This window comes from Stegastes partitus, unplaced genomic scaffold (genome assembly GCF_000690725.1).
Source record: "Stegastes partitus isolate 25-593 unplaced genomic scaffold, Stegastes_partitus-1.0.2 Scaffold740, whole genome shotgun sequence".
In the NCBI taxonomy this organism is placed as follows: domain Eukaryota; kingdom Metazoa; phylum Chordata; class Actinopteri; family Pomacentridae; genus Stegastes; species Stegastes partitus.
The window spans coordinates 102,628-116,928 of NW_007578471.1; the positions used below are offsets into that span (position 1 = coordinate 102,628).

Consider the following 14,301-nt stretch of genomic DNA (forward strand, 5'->3'; position numbering starts at 1 on the left):
CTGCGGACAATTTAGAATCACTACGTTATAATTTAGCAATTTTTAAAACGTATTATTACTTTTTTTTAAGTTTCTAGTTATTTGAGTGACTATTGTGAATTTTGTCTTTTCTTTAATGGAAGGGTATGAATAAATTTGAGGACAACTGTAGATTGGGGCCCCAAGTACAAATGCATTTCTAAAGCTTTGATGTTCCCTGGAGCACCGAGGCCTGAATAATTGTGAAATGTCACCCTGCCAAACTGAATAAGGATGAAAAATTTTGGCCAAAGAGGTGAACAAGCACCCAACAGTCACTCTCGCAGAGCTTCATCACCTGGCTAATATCACCCCTACAATGAATATGGTGATAAAACCATCACGCTATGGGGGTGTTTCGCAGCAGCTTGAGCATAGAGACTCATCAAAACTGATCAGTACAGACAAACAGAAAGACGTCCTTTCTTAGTATAGTAGCATACTAGCGCCCTCCTATGTTTTATTTTTACAATTGCAACTCAGTTGCAACTAATTTCCAAGCAAAGTAAGTACATGTTTTGATCATGGAAAATGTTATGTTTTAAATGATGGGGGGGAAAAAAGAAAAAAAACGCTCCATCATGGCATGTGGACAACAGGTATTAGCTAAACAAAGTTTGGTAGCTATGATGGGCTTGGTTTTTGACACTGTCAAACAAGCCAGTTTCAAACTGAACATTTGGTACACTTTGTCTTGTCACCACTCAATTCAAAGAGTTTCCATACAGCTGAGGAGTTCAGGATTTTGTCCTTTTCTTCCTCTTGTCATTTATTGCTCGTGAAAAGGATGTCAGACATCCAAGCTGAGTTGCAAAAATTTGCAGAATTTAATCGTGCAATTAAAGATCGATCTGGGTCAAATATCAGTTTAATGGCCAACAATACAATAGCATCAACTGAAAATCCAAAAATTGATCCATTCCCTCTTCACCATTTTTGGGTACACCTTTGTTTTGAAATTCCCATGGTGTGTCCAAAGCACATCTGCTTTTCAGCAGCTAGCTGAAGTCCTAATGTTAGCTAGCTAGTGGTGCTATGCTATGCACTAAGACCATGTAGATATGTTAATATTTGCTTTGTTATGAAATTTCTTACCGAGACATGGATTGAAAAGCACGTGGGTCAATACCATATTTCTTGTTCCGGCACACGGCCAGACAGACGGACAGCTAGCCTATGATTCTACCAGACTGCACTGCATTTTCACATAAAACTACTGTAAGTGACCTTGTTAGTGAATCGTTCTAACAGAGCTTATTTGATTAAGATATCATGTTTAAACACTAAATATGAGTAAAGGGTTGCTCAAAAGTCACACTTTATGTACCCTGCATTAATGGGAAAGTTTTTTCTAAACTAATAAAATAAATTTGCACCCAAACATGAGAAATGTGTACTTTATAGTGAAGAACAGGTTGATTTAGTTTTTTGTTTTTTCAGATTTGTATTCTGTGTTCAGGGTTTCATTAAAAGATGGCTCAGTGGTTAGCATCGTCGCCTCGCAGCTAGAAGATCCCTGGTTTGGCCTGATAGGACACCGGCGATCTTTCTGTGTGGAGTTTGCATGTTCTCCCCGTACAGCGTGGGTTCTCTCTGGGTTCTATGGCTTCGTCCCACAGTCCAAAAACATGTTGAGGTTAATTGGTGATTCTAAATTGTCCGTAGCTGTGAATGTGAGTGTGCTTGGTTGTCTGTCTCTCTGTGTAGCCCTGTGATAGACTGGTTTACCTGTCCAGGTGTCCCCTGCCTTCACCCTGAGTCAGCTGGGATAGGCTCCAGTCCCCAATTACGAGGATTAAGGTGTACAGATAATGGCTGTATTTCATTTTCTTGTTTTTTAGAGGTCAGGAATAACTTCAGTGAACGCAAACTTTATTTGCTTTTGTGAGTTAAAAATAAATTGAAGTCCTTTTAAGCACTCCATTCTAACATATCAGCTTCATGTCTCAATGCACATCTAAACCACATTCCATAAAGTCAAGCTGGGTCAGACCTACTAACATTTCTGTATCACTTATAACATGTCGTGGCAGACTTTGTGATATGGGCAAAATATTATATTGTTGTTTTAAAAAAATCTATATAATATTGCATTGGGACAAAACCTGTAATTTACACTCCTACTGCTAGCAGCAGCTTACTGGTGGTTATGTTCCAACCGACAATTTTAATTAGTTGGTAATCACATGGAGCACAATTTAAAATGTCACTTTACCCTATCAATGTGGAGTACCATTTCAACAAATACATAAATTCAAAAAAAAAAAAGAAAAAGCAATTTACTACATATTTACGACAAAATATGAAGTAAGTTGCCAGATATGACTTATAATCATTTGTAAAAAGGTTCATTTACCAGTGGCTTGTAAAAGCTCTGCATCGTTTAACCATTCCACACAATAAATGCCACTAACATCACTTTGCACTACTTATTTAGATTTTTATGTTTCTGTAAATATCTGTCCGAACTACCTATTGATATTGCTATATTTTCTGCACATATCACTCTGTGTCTATATCACTGCTACTTCTAGATAAGGAGGAAAATCATGTGCAATTTCATTATACATTGTATAATGACATAAAATGGATTGTGATTCAGATTTAGAAGCAGCCTCACTTGGAAGTCCTGATTTGAATTTTTTGACCACCTTTGACCATAGTTAACAGCACAAAAGACGGTGACAGTAAAATAAATGTTCTTTGTAACTTTCTAATACATTTTATTTCTGTTTAATTTAATTGTAAACTACCTTATAGTTTATGTCCAGTCTTGCTCTTTGTATTTTGCCTTGAGGATTGATTTTTCTACCTTGAAAATTGTATAACACAAGGCCCATTTTCTAAATGTATTCTAAAATCGACTATCGTTTCAAAATTGCGAGAGCATATCATGTAAGTAAAACCTTTTTTGTTGTTGTTGTTGTCAAACGCTTTGTGGTAATTCATTCCAGTTTAACCATGTCACAGCCAACTAAAGCAGGATCAGAACTCAGACAAGGGAGTGCCTTCTTAAAATTACAGGTTAGACCAGAAGAATACACAGACATATAAAAACAGCTTTTACTCTACCTGCAGTAAACATGACACTGAAGCCTGTTGATCAAATAATCCATCTTAAACCTGCAGTAGTCCTCCCAAATATCCTTAACAGCCGTCACTGACAGCACCAGTATAATAGGAATCACAGAAATCTCTGGCTGAAAGGCCTCCACCACAGGAACAAAGTTTAGAGCAGCAAGGAAGATGAAGTAAACATTGGCAAAGCGATGAAGCTGCTCAAACAGATTCTTGGGCAAGAAGGATAAGATAGAATATTTTGTGGTCTGGATCTTGTTGCCTTTATACAACTTCAGGAGCTCACTCAGTTCCTCATTTTCTGTGGAATGAGGTACAACCGTCCTCTTCTTCCACAGTTGCTCCTTTCCAGAATGAAGATAGAACGATCGCCCAAAGCTATACATAAGTTCCAGTGAATTCTGCCAGCTAGTTAATATGACCACTTAGAAGCCGTAGTTCCCAGCAATTGTACTCCAGCTCTAATCCGAACAATACTTTGACTCTACTTTCAGACTGTCCTTTCTTCAAATTCATTCCTCAATTATTCTGATTTCCCAGTCAAGCTCATATAAAGCATGGATAGGACAGGCTAGGTGGGAAGGGGATGGACTGAATGGTGATGAATTCATCGCCACTCCTCTAAAGTGGACTTCTACTGTAAACAAACTCAAAGTTCAAGTTTTACTGCTGCCTCAAAGGAGAGATTGTATAATGAGATAGCAGGAAGGAGGGCCACACAGCAGCACCAACAACTGTGCTGTCATTGATTACCTGACAGCACTTCAAGTAGGGATTTTACATTAACAGAAATTTGGCAGCTGGTACTAACACCACTCACATTCCACAGATTTTCAGACAATTTCTGATACAATAGCAAAACATAACGCAGTGAAAAAAATATATTTCAATATCAACTAAAAAGTTGGGTGGGGCCCTCAGGTAACTGTTACTGTTATTTACAGAAAAATTGTTCCAAAAAATAAAATTAATCAACTACTTTACAATGGTGTTAGAATTGCTACTGCAATGCCTAGGTGCTTGAAACAGAAAAAAGAAATAATAGATAGACTAAGTATAATGTTTGAAAAATATCACAGAGAACTGTGGCATAGAGCTTTCAAGCATTTAAAACAAATATTACTGTTATAACACTCACTCACCCAGTTTCCAGACTTTCATCTGAGTTGTTGTAAAATCCTGTGTACCACTGAAAGCTTTAGATACATGTGTATGTGTTGCCTGAATTACTGGAAAAATTACTGCAGATCAGAATGTGTAACATTCAAGTCATATATGAGGTGGTCCAGGCCAATGGTGGGAGTAAACACAAAGGACATTAAAACAGGTGACTAAGTTTGCCTCTTATGTCCCACATGTGAATAGAGACTTTGATTCATGTCAGGGACAGATGGTGTTTTTAGCTTAATATTGTGAAGAGTAACAATCCTATCCAAATGTCACTGCTTACACAAACATTATGCAGAAACTACTATGTCACCAATGACCATTTTAAACATACACTCAGTTTTAAGTATTGTGACTTTGCAAAATCACTCTATAGAAAAAAGATTTCAACAAAGTAATGTCGATGAAATAAAAACATAAAATGTAAAATAAGTGATTGTCTAACTATTCACCCCCCTTTAAGTCAGTATTAAGTAAATGCACCTTTGATAACACTCCCGGCATTGAGCCTGTCTCAATCAGTCTGGCACATCTGGATGCAATTTTACCTCATTTGTTCTTGCAAAACTGCTCAAGCTCTATCGGGTTGCATGGGGATTGTGAGTGAAAAGCCCTTGTCAAGTCCAGACATAAATTCTCCACTTGATTTAGGTCTTGGCTTTCATTCAACCACTTCAGAACATTCTTTTGTTGTCTTAAAATTGTTTCTATTTAGCTTTGGCTGTACACTTCAGGTCATTGTCTTGCAGGAAATCAAATCTTCTCCCATGTCACAGTTTTTCTCCAGACTTTTGGAGATGTTATCCAGGATTTTACTATGCTGCATTTGTTTTGCCCTAAAGCTTAACTTCAGTCTCATCAGTCCAAAGCAGCTTTTTCATTTGACTACATACCAAACAGTGGCTTTCTCTTTGCCACTCTCCCATAAAGCTTAGACTGGTAAAGAACCCATACAGATGTTATTGTATGCACAGTCTCTCCCATCGCAGCCGCTGAAGCTTGCAACTCCTTCAGAGGAGTCATAGGTGTCTTGGTGGCCTCCCTCACTAATCTCTTTCTTGCATAGTCAATCAAATTTTGAAGACGCCCTGCTCTGGGCCAGTTTACACATGTGACATATTCCTTCCATTTCTTTATTTCTTGAATTTACCGGTACCCGAAGAGGTATTTAGCGACTTGAAATTTTTTTGTATCCATCCCCTGACTAACAGTCAGTTCCATAAATATTTGGACATTTACACAGTTTTCAGTATTTCTGCTCTGAACACATATAATAATGAGAGTTGACCTCGCCAGATTCCAAACGCAAATACCACACTTGAAATGAACTCTAGACCTTCAATCTGCTCCTTGTAAATGAAATAATGAGGGAATAACACACACCTAGCCATGGAACAACTGAGCAGCCAATTGTCCCACTACTTTTGGTCCCTTATAAAGGAAAAGGGCACACATAAAATGTGTTGCAGTTCCTACATGCAACTGATTTGGATGTAAATACCATCAAATTAAAGCTGAAAATCTGCTCTTAAAGCACATCTTGATTGTTTCATTTCAAATCCACTGAGGTGGTGTTCAGAGCCGAATTGCAGAAAAATGTGTCAATGTCCAAATATTCATGAACTTGACTGTATGCTTTCCAATATATTTTCACTGAGTTGCTTGGCCTGTTCTTTTGTCTTCACAGTTTAGTTGGCCCTATGGCCCAATAAGTGATACAGTATCACTTTTACTTGGTTCAGTCATTGTTAAGTTTTCAGGACTAAAATTAGTGACAAAAAAAAACCTTTCAGCTGGTTTATGGCAGTTGAACTTTTACAGGTACACTGACACATCATGCTCCTCTCCTCAACGTGTCCAAAGTGCACTATTATAATAACGGTTGTGTACTAAAGCAGTCAGTACTCTGCTCACTCTTGCTGTCACGCCTTGTACCTTTGACAGCAAGGTATAGCTACTGCTGGTATAACTACTGCACTTTACTCAGTATATAAAAGGTTCCACCTTTACCAGAGCAGGGATGTTAGTACTGGGTTATTCCATCTCAAATAATCAGGTGCCTTCTGCTCAACCATCTCTGATTTGCTTGAAACATTTTTTATTCCAAAATGTGCATATTTAAAACAGTATCTGTGAAATTTTAGACTGATATATCAAGTACCTTCCAACACTTTTTTTTCCAACTACCAATCAGTTGACCAGCACATTTTTTCATACATTGAAATTTAAGGCTATGAGAATATCTCAGGCAGTATTAAAAGTAAAAGCCTGAAATTTTTACAGTTATTTCTCATCATTACATTGTTTCATATCTGCAACATTGGACATGTACATCAAATTATCTCTGATTATGGGTGAGTTGAAAGATTTAAGCACTGTAAGCATTGACAAAACAATTGATATTGCAGAAGTTGACTCGGGATATTTTCCTAACCACGCGAGATGCATGTCACAATAATAGATAACAGGTCTATGTGTTTAGTCATGGTTATACTATCCTGATGTCATTCTAATGATCTAATGTAGTAATAATTCCCAAAGAAATTTTCTTCTATTTGGACAAGGCCATCTAGCAACATTTTTTTGATTTTGTTGTACAACTTCAAACATGCATGCTTAATGAGTTAGGAAGTCAAACCAAAGCAACTTTTACTTACATTTTTATGACCAACTACTCTATATGTTTTGTTTTGTTTTGTGGTATTGTGACATGCAACTACACATGGTTTAGAAAATATCACCAGTTTACTTCTGCATTATTAATATTTTTGCTAATGTGTTCTCAAAGATGGGACTTTTCATGTCCATGCTTCAATTCTTCCATATTTAGCTTTGATTCTATGGCATGGCAAGAAAAAACAATGAACATTTCAGGATTTTATCTCTAACAAGACAATGTCATTCGGATTTTAATGCACGAATAAACATGCTAAAATTGGTTCATATGTCAACTTAAAAAAAAATTTATTTTGAAAGTATATCAAGCTAAAATTTCAGATATTTTTAATTTAGACATATACACATTTTATGCTCCAAAAAAAAAATGCATGCAAATCAGAGAATGTGGAAATTGTTCTTAAAATTTGATGATTTCATTATTCAGCATTACCTACCAATCCCTCTCCAGCCAACTGTGTACAAACTACATGTACATTAAAAGGACCTCACATGAATTGAATTTGAATAACAATTTTAAAGTAATTTAATACCAGTTTAGCCATGCATAATGTTAGAAAGCCCCATTTGCTCCTGAACGGGCTCTAAAGCTAAGAGAGGTTCACTCACCCGCAGAACACTCGCACAACACTGTTGTTGACCTTTTTGTCAAACAAGTACCGTCTGTAGTCTTCCAGGGCATCTTTGACGGCAATAACAGTGAGAACCACCAGCAGAGGAATCATGGTAATTTCCTTCTGAAACGCTTCAACAACTGGCACCCAGTTCAGCAATGCTAGGAACAGGAAATAGAGGTTGGCAGCCCTGCAAAGGCAAAATCAGAGCAGCAAATTAGTTAAAGCCACAGAAGATAATTTCAGGCAGATCTCTTCAAATACTTAGAGATAAAATTGAAGATGCAACCAGTAATATCGCGCTCATATCTAACCTCTTACACTGAATAATATATAACTGAGGTACAAAAACATTCTTTTTAACAGCACAACATTTAGGTTCCCTGCACTGCCACAGCAATGGAATACAAAAAAATATACAATTGTCATAACTTTGCATCGCAAGGGTCTTTGGATAACACAGAGCACATTTGAATTTACTGTAATTTTTTATTATATAATTATTCATTATTAACTTCATTAAATACAAATGCTGCAAATGGCAAAAAAAACAACAAAAAAAAAACTTAGTACATCTAACATATATCTAGTTATTCCAGGTTTTGTAGGAGCACTATTGAGAGTTTTTTTCTTTTTTTTTTTTTAAACACCCGTGCCCAAGACCAATAAAAAATTTAATTTATTATCTCTGATGCCTTTGCAAAGTCTCATGAGTTTCTCTGTGACCTCAGAAATGTGATTCATCTACAAGAAGAAGAAGCAGAAGAATTCCTCTCGTTAAAGAAGGGCCTTCCTGACACTCACTGGGGCCCTCATAAGTAAAGTTCTACTTCTTGCAAAAGTAAAAATCTGACCTATGAAACTGCTGGAACAGGTTCATGGGGATGAAAGTCAACAAGTTGTATTTGGTAGTGCGGATTGCATTTCCCTTATAGTTTTTGGAAACAGCTTGGAACTCTTGTTGGTGAGGCCCATGACAGGCCAACACCATTCTCCGCTTCCCTCTGAATCTGTGTTGGGAGTTGTGGTTGTCCAGGGAGCTTTTGTTTGATAGTCCATCAGGCACAGAGTACCAGCCTTGCCCAGAGTTGCCTGCCAACAGCTGTCGACAGCGATGCTGCAACCAGTGGAACCGCTCCATCTATACAGCAGGAGCTCTTGCTGAGTGTGCCTATGCTCCCTCCGTTGAGGCCGTTGGCTACTGTGTGTTCCACACTGGACTTTCACAATAAACTCATCCTAGAGTGAGAAAAACACAAAATGGCATAAAGGTAATGTCAGACCACAACAAATGGTTACATCAACTTCACCTCCTCCATCACTTTGCTTTCATTTACAAAGGTTGTGAACATGAGAGACTACAACAAATAAGACAGCCACAACCATAAGCCCATGCTAGCATTGTTAAACACACTGGGCTATAATGAGTTTTTGTCAAGTCAAGAAACAGTATCTTCACTCTGTCTGTCCTTTACTCTGGTCTGTGTGTCTCTGTTTCACCATGACACACAGCAGAGGAGATTCACACACAATGAAACAGACACACAGTATTGAAACAAGTGTACATGAATTAGGGCAGTGGTTCTCAAACTTTTTCTGTTGCACCCCCCTTTGTAAGAGGAAAAGATTTCAGGATTCCCCCACCCCAACAAAATTATTACAAAATGGGTCAAGTTTACCTTTTATTGCAAAAATATCCTCAGTCTGCTGTGCAAATAAGAAAATAACTTCAACCTGAACTCTGTCAGACTGCATTCTCAAATAAAAATATAACGAAACGTGCAAACACCTTTTTAGAACAATCACAACAACCATAAATTCAATCTGGGTTAATCCTCAAAACATGAGGGGCAACCTGTGCAAAGAAACAAAAACAAGTGCAGAAATTTGGCAAGAAAGATGAGATCTTTAAATTTGTATGGCTCAACTCAGTTTCACAGTACTAGTGGCTACAAAAAGCCTGTTTTCTACTGCACATCATTTCAAAACAGTAACAAATTGTAGTATATCCTATATAAATCTGTCCCTGTTGGTCCCAGCATTTTTAATTTTTCAGATTATGCTCACACCATGATCATCAATAAATGTTGTGAATTTGGCGGCTTTAAGTCCTTTGGGGTCAGAAATAGAGGGGGGTGCATATTCCGGCAGACCCAACTGGGCTCCTCATGAGGGGGCGCTTTTTTCGGCACAACGCTGGGCCCGGAGCACGTGCAGGCAACAATAAACCGACCAGACAACAGTATTTAGTACGCTTAACCCCGCCACTTTTTATAGGAAATACATATGGTGCTTCAACATTATATTACAATACATTTGTAAAGCTGGAATCATCACCGAACAGCAAAGTATCGGCAACGAGACTGACTCGGATGATGAAGAGAGGGATCCGGGCAAGTTTGATGCCTACATCGCACAGCTGTTTAATTCAGAGACTGAAGATGAAGAATTTGTGGGTTTGTGAACATAGACATGTTTAATTGACAGTGTGCTTTATAATCCAGTGCGCCTTATTGTCCGAAAAATACAGTAGTTCCGCCTGCTACATTTTTGGCCTTCCAAGAAAAAAAAAAAAAATAAAAAAATCACACATAGAGCGGTCACCACAGTTTGAGAATCACTGAATTAGGGTAACGACATAAGTGAAATACATATAGTTCAGTGTTTCTTTCCTCTACATTCATTTAGGAGTGGCGGGCCGCCATTCCTAAATCCTAGCCGACGCTCCTTCAAGTTTCTTTCTATTTTTCTTTTTTTTTTTTTAATTGACGCAAATACACCACCGTCGCATGTCTCCACCTTCACAGCACAGTCCTGCACTGGGTCAGGTACTCACGAGATGTACTAAGGTAAACTACAGATGACTATCTTGCTCAGTCTCTACTCTTTGGGGGGTTAATACGACGTTAATTACTCGCGAGAGCGTGGCCTTGAAAGTGACATCATGTCTAGCACCAGGCTCCAGGTCAGAGAGTCAGAGGAGGGTCGTCTTGGAGAATAGGACTTTCCGGAGGAAAGGTAAGACTTATTAGCTTAAGGTAACTCAGAGCAGATTTTGCAAGTTAAATATCCATCCATTATCTATACATCGCTTAATCCTCACTAGGGTCGCGGGGGGGCTGGCCTATCCCAGCTGACTTCAGGCGAAGGCAGGGATAAGTTAAATAGACATTCGCAAAATATTGATGGCCAGCTTACATAACATATCGGTATCTTAAGTTAATTGGGCCCGGTGTCAACTCAGTGTCGCTAATGTGAGGAAACTAACTGAGAGCATTAAGCTAACATCTATAGACCATGATGGAACTGCTGACTGCATCTTCAGATCAGCTTGTTCAAATATTTCTCTAAGAAGAGAAAGACACCTGATGGAGATGACGCGAGCCAGGTATCATTCGCCTTTTACTGACTCATCAATGATGATGTTCGGTAAAAAAAAAAAAGTGTTCACTGTAATCCGATGTAATGTGAGTGTAAATGATCTAACGTTAATGTTTTATGTAATCGTATAAGACTAGTAACATTAGACAGGGAGGAGCAGTGGAACAAAGTGAAGGAGAGCAGAGTACAGCAGGGGGAGAGCCGAGTTGGAGGAGCAGGAGAGAGAGAGATGAGAGTGGAGGAGGAGAACCTAAAGGGAAGCACAGGCTGTCAGGCTGGGACCCGACATGGGTTCAAAGAAATAACCGTATCCACTCAAGGCTCTACCACACTGATAATGGGGAGTGTCCCAGAACCTTTTTTATCCTTTCTTATTTTTTTGAATAATATATATGTCAGTATTTCTGTTAAATAAAAATAAACTAATTCAGTGTATTTCCATTGTAAGAGCAATGATCAATAATGCCACTGTACTCTGTCCTGATAGGAATGTTCCAAAATAGGCTGCAGGGGATCAGCTTGCAGCCAGCATGCTACTGAGCATCAGCGGCCACCTCTCGGAGAATTTCCCCACAACAGAGCCTTAGAGCTCTTCGATAAAAACACCCAGAAAAATTCATTGTTCTAAGCCTGGGTGCAAATTTTGCCACTGATTCTACAGCCCCATCAAGAAATTATTATTTATTGTTTTTATTTTTATTTATTTAATTACATTTTATTTTATGTTATTTTTTAAATTTACATTCAGCCTTTAAAAAGCCATTTTCAACTGGCCATTCAATAAATCGGTTGTAAAAGTAAACTCTGCAGTCATTTGTTTAAGCCGCCACGGCTCCCCAGAGAGCCTGCCACCACTGCTGAAAAAATCCTAGAGGAAACACTGTAGTTGTTAAAAAAATCTTTGCTTATTGGAGCACCAGCTGAACACTCCAGACTGCAAAGTCTTCATCTGTTTATAAACAAAGGGAGGTCCAACATGTCCAACTACATGAGCTCACGTGCACTAACATGCACAGAAGACTGACAAAACATAGAACAGAGGTGTAAGGTTTACAACATACAAAAAGTGTGACATCATTCTCTGCTAAGGATGCCATTACTCCATCATATCTTTACATAGCAAATAGAAAGTACACCTGTGAGCCATCCTATGACCAGACCATGGTAACTGTTATCTTGTGTTGTGTTGTGTGTCAGTCTGTGTATTCAGTGTCAGAGATCCAGAGCAGAACCTGAAACTTAACTCGGGTTTGTTCACTGAAACACGCAGCAGCCTCCCACCACAACAACATGCAGCACAACATTAGTTTGGTTTGATAAAATGCATCAGAACAAACTGAGGCCACGTTGTCAGAACTACTCACTCAGAGCTGGCATGTGAATCAAACTGTGAATTACTTCTTTCACTTTTTACAAAATACAATAAATAACACTTCACAATTCACAGACTCGTTTCTCATTCCTACTCAGCCAAAACACTGTATATCTTCAGCACACAGTTTGTACATGTGGAGGTCAGATCGTAAATGGAGAGGGAATTGTATTTTTGAGAGGATTTGATTTAATGACATTCTCCTCGTCCGCCTTGGTCTACATAGCAATATGACAGCAGGATGACTTCAGTGTCTAACAGGGATATTTGTGGCTGTAACGGTCTAATTTAATAGTAGTTCAACAGTAGACGTTTGTAACTTGCTGTGTAAAGCGTATAAAACACAGATATCATGACTTTTGACCAGAGTTCAAATCCTTCTTTAGAAAAATTTCAAATTTCTTCTTTAGAAAAAAAAAAATCAATCAATATTACCAGCAGTTAAGATTGTGTGACACTACAGGTCAAGACATGGAGGACTGGACGTGTTTGTAATGTTTTCTCAGTGAGTAGTTCTGACAACAATGGCCTCAGTTTGTTCTGATGCATTTTATCAAACCAAACTAATGTTGCGCTGCGTGTTGTTGTGGTGGGAGGCTGCTGCATGTGTTTCAGTGAAGAGACCAGAGTTACGCTTCAGGTTTCGCTCTGGATGTCGTTATTAAACAGGCAGCATGTGTCTGTGTTAAGTTGTGACTATCAGCAGTTGATCTGGGCGTGGTTTCTGAATAACCACCAGGTGTTAAACACCTGACAAAATGGAAAAATCCATAGGAATGACAAGGATCCTACTGGAGCTGATCGGTGGCACAATGAGTAAAACACTGAACTTGTATTTTTACCTCTGGACTACATGATACCAAATCCTCTCATTGAACTAGAAAAAATGTGTGTTTTATTTTGGTCAGCACCTTTGGTTTTGCTCTGTAGATGATATTGACATGGATATAGACTTTGTTAACGAGTGATGTTTGCGTTTTTTGGCGAGGTCTTCTTCGTGTAGTCACTTTGTCTTCACACACAGACAGGTTTGGTCGGGACGAATCTGGGAACGGAACATCTGGAGCCTAAATACAACCTGATCACCAGTGTCTCAGTGTGGGTGATGCTTTTTACAGAGGCTCTAACCAGCGTCTCGTTGTGTTTACCAGCTGCAGCTTTGTAACGCACGTATCGTTTTATCATTCCTGTATGTTTTTTTGGCACAGAACCTCTAACTAGATTCACATTTGCTGCGTGTGCTACAACTAAAGGTGGCCGGACGTATCCCGGGGCACAGACTGGTCCTCATGCGGTAGTGCCTACCGCCCGGGGCACTGCTCACCTGATCAGGAAGTCTGTGTTCATAGCTACAGTTCTGTGCAGATGTTTTAGCCCAGAGTTGTGTTGTGTACGGTTAAGATGAATGTGTCCACACTGGACAGGTGAGAATCAACGTGTTTCAGCTGAACGCGGTGTGGAGCAGCTGAGCAGGAAGTCGTCGGCCTGTTGTCGGCCTGCCGTTGGCCTCGGCATCGGAACACTTACCCCGCTGTCCGCTTCCATACGGCGTCGGTTTGGAACCCCAGCAACTTATCGCTCTGCTATCTTTAGTGAGGCCATGACGGCTCAAAACAGCCTCAGACAAACTAAAATTAGGACGTGAAACGTTGCGCTTTGCAGCCACACGAGAGGTTCCGGATCCGCCTCCGCTCCGCCCGACAGCAGCGTCACTTCCTGTTTCGGCCAGCGGCGCATGCGCAATGTTCTTTAGATGTGCTGCTGCAGATATGTAGAATAAAGACCTTTATTCTACATATCTATGGGTGCTGCTGTGATGAGGAAAAAAATGTTGCTCTCAAGTGACTGTCTTGGATGTGGTTGAACTCACGTCACGGCCCATGGTTAGTTAAACCGTGGTCTGTTCCAGTCGCAGCAGCTGACATAAGACCTGGGCCGCTGAGCTTTTGTATTATATTCTGCATCTAATGATCCATCACACACAATAAAGTATCC

At 39.2% G+C, this 14,301-nt stretch overlaps 1 protein-coding gene across 3 annotated transcripts in view; it reads right to left on the reverse strand.

The window, feature by feature from the left end:
* The window catches only part of atp10d (ATPase phospholipid transporting 10D), a 59,660-nt gene extending 45,654 nt beyond the window's left edge, over window positions 1–14,006 (reverse strand). For all 3 annotated transcript variants that reach the window (XM_008291370.1, XM_008291368.1, XM_008291367.1), the window contains exons 1-3: window positions 13,834–14,006; window positions 8,408–8,792; window positions 7,549–7,743 (exon numbers count right to left, since the gene is read on the reverse strand). In XM_008291370.1, the coding sequence (XP_008289592.1) occupies window positions 7,549–7,743; window positions 8,408–8,694 (482 nt within the window). In that variant the 5' untranslated portion in view covers window positions 8,695–8,792; window positions 13,834–14,006. The remainder of the gene's footprint in view (window positions 1–7,548; window positions 7,744–8,407; window positions 8,793–13,833) is intronic.
* Window positions 14,007–14,301: the final 295 nt, after the last annotated feature.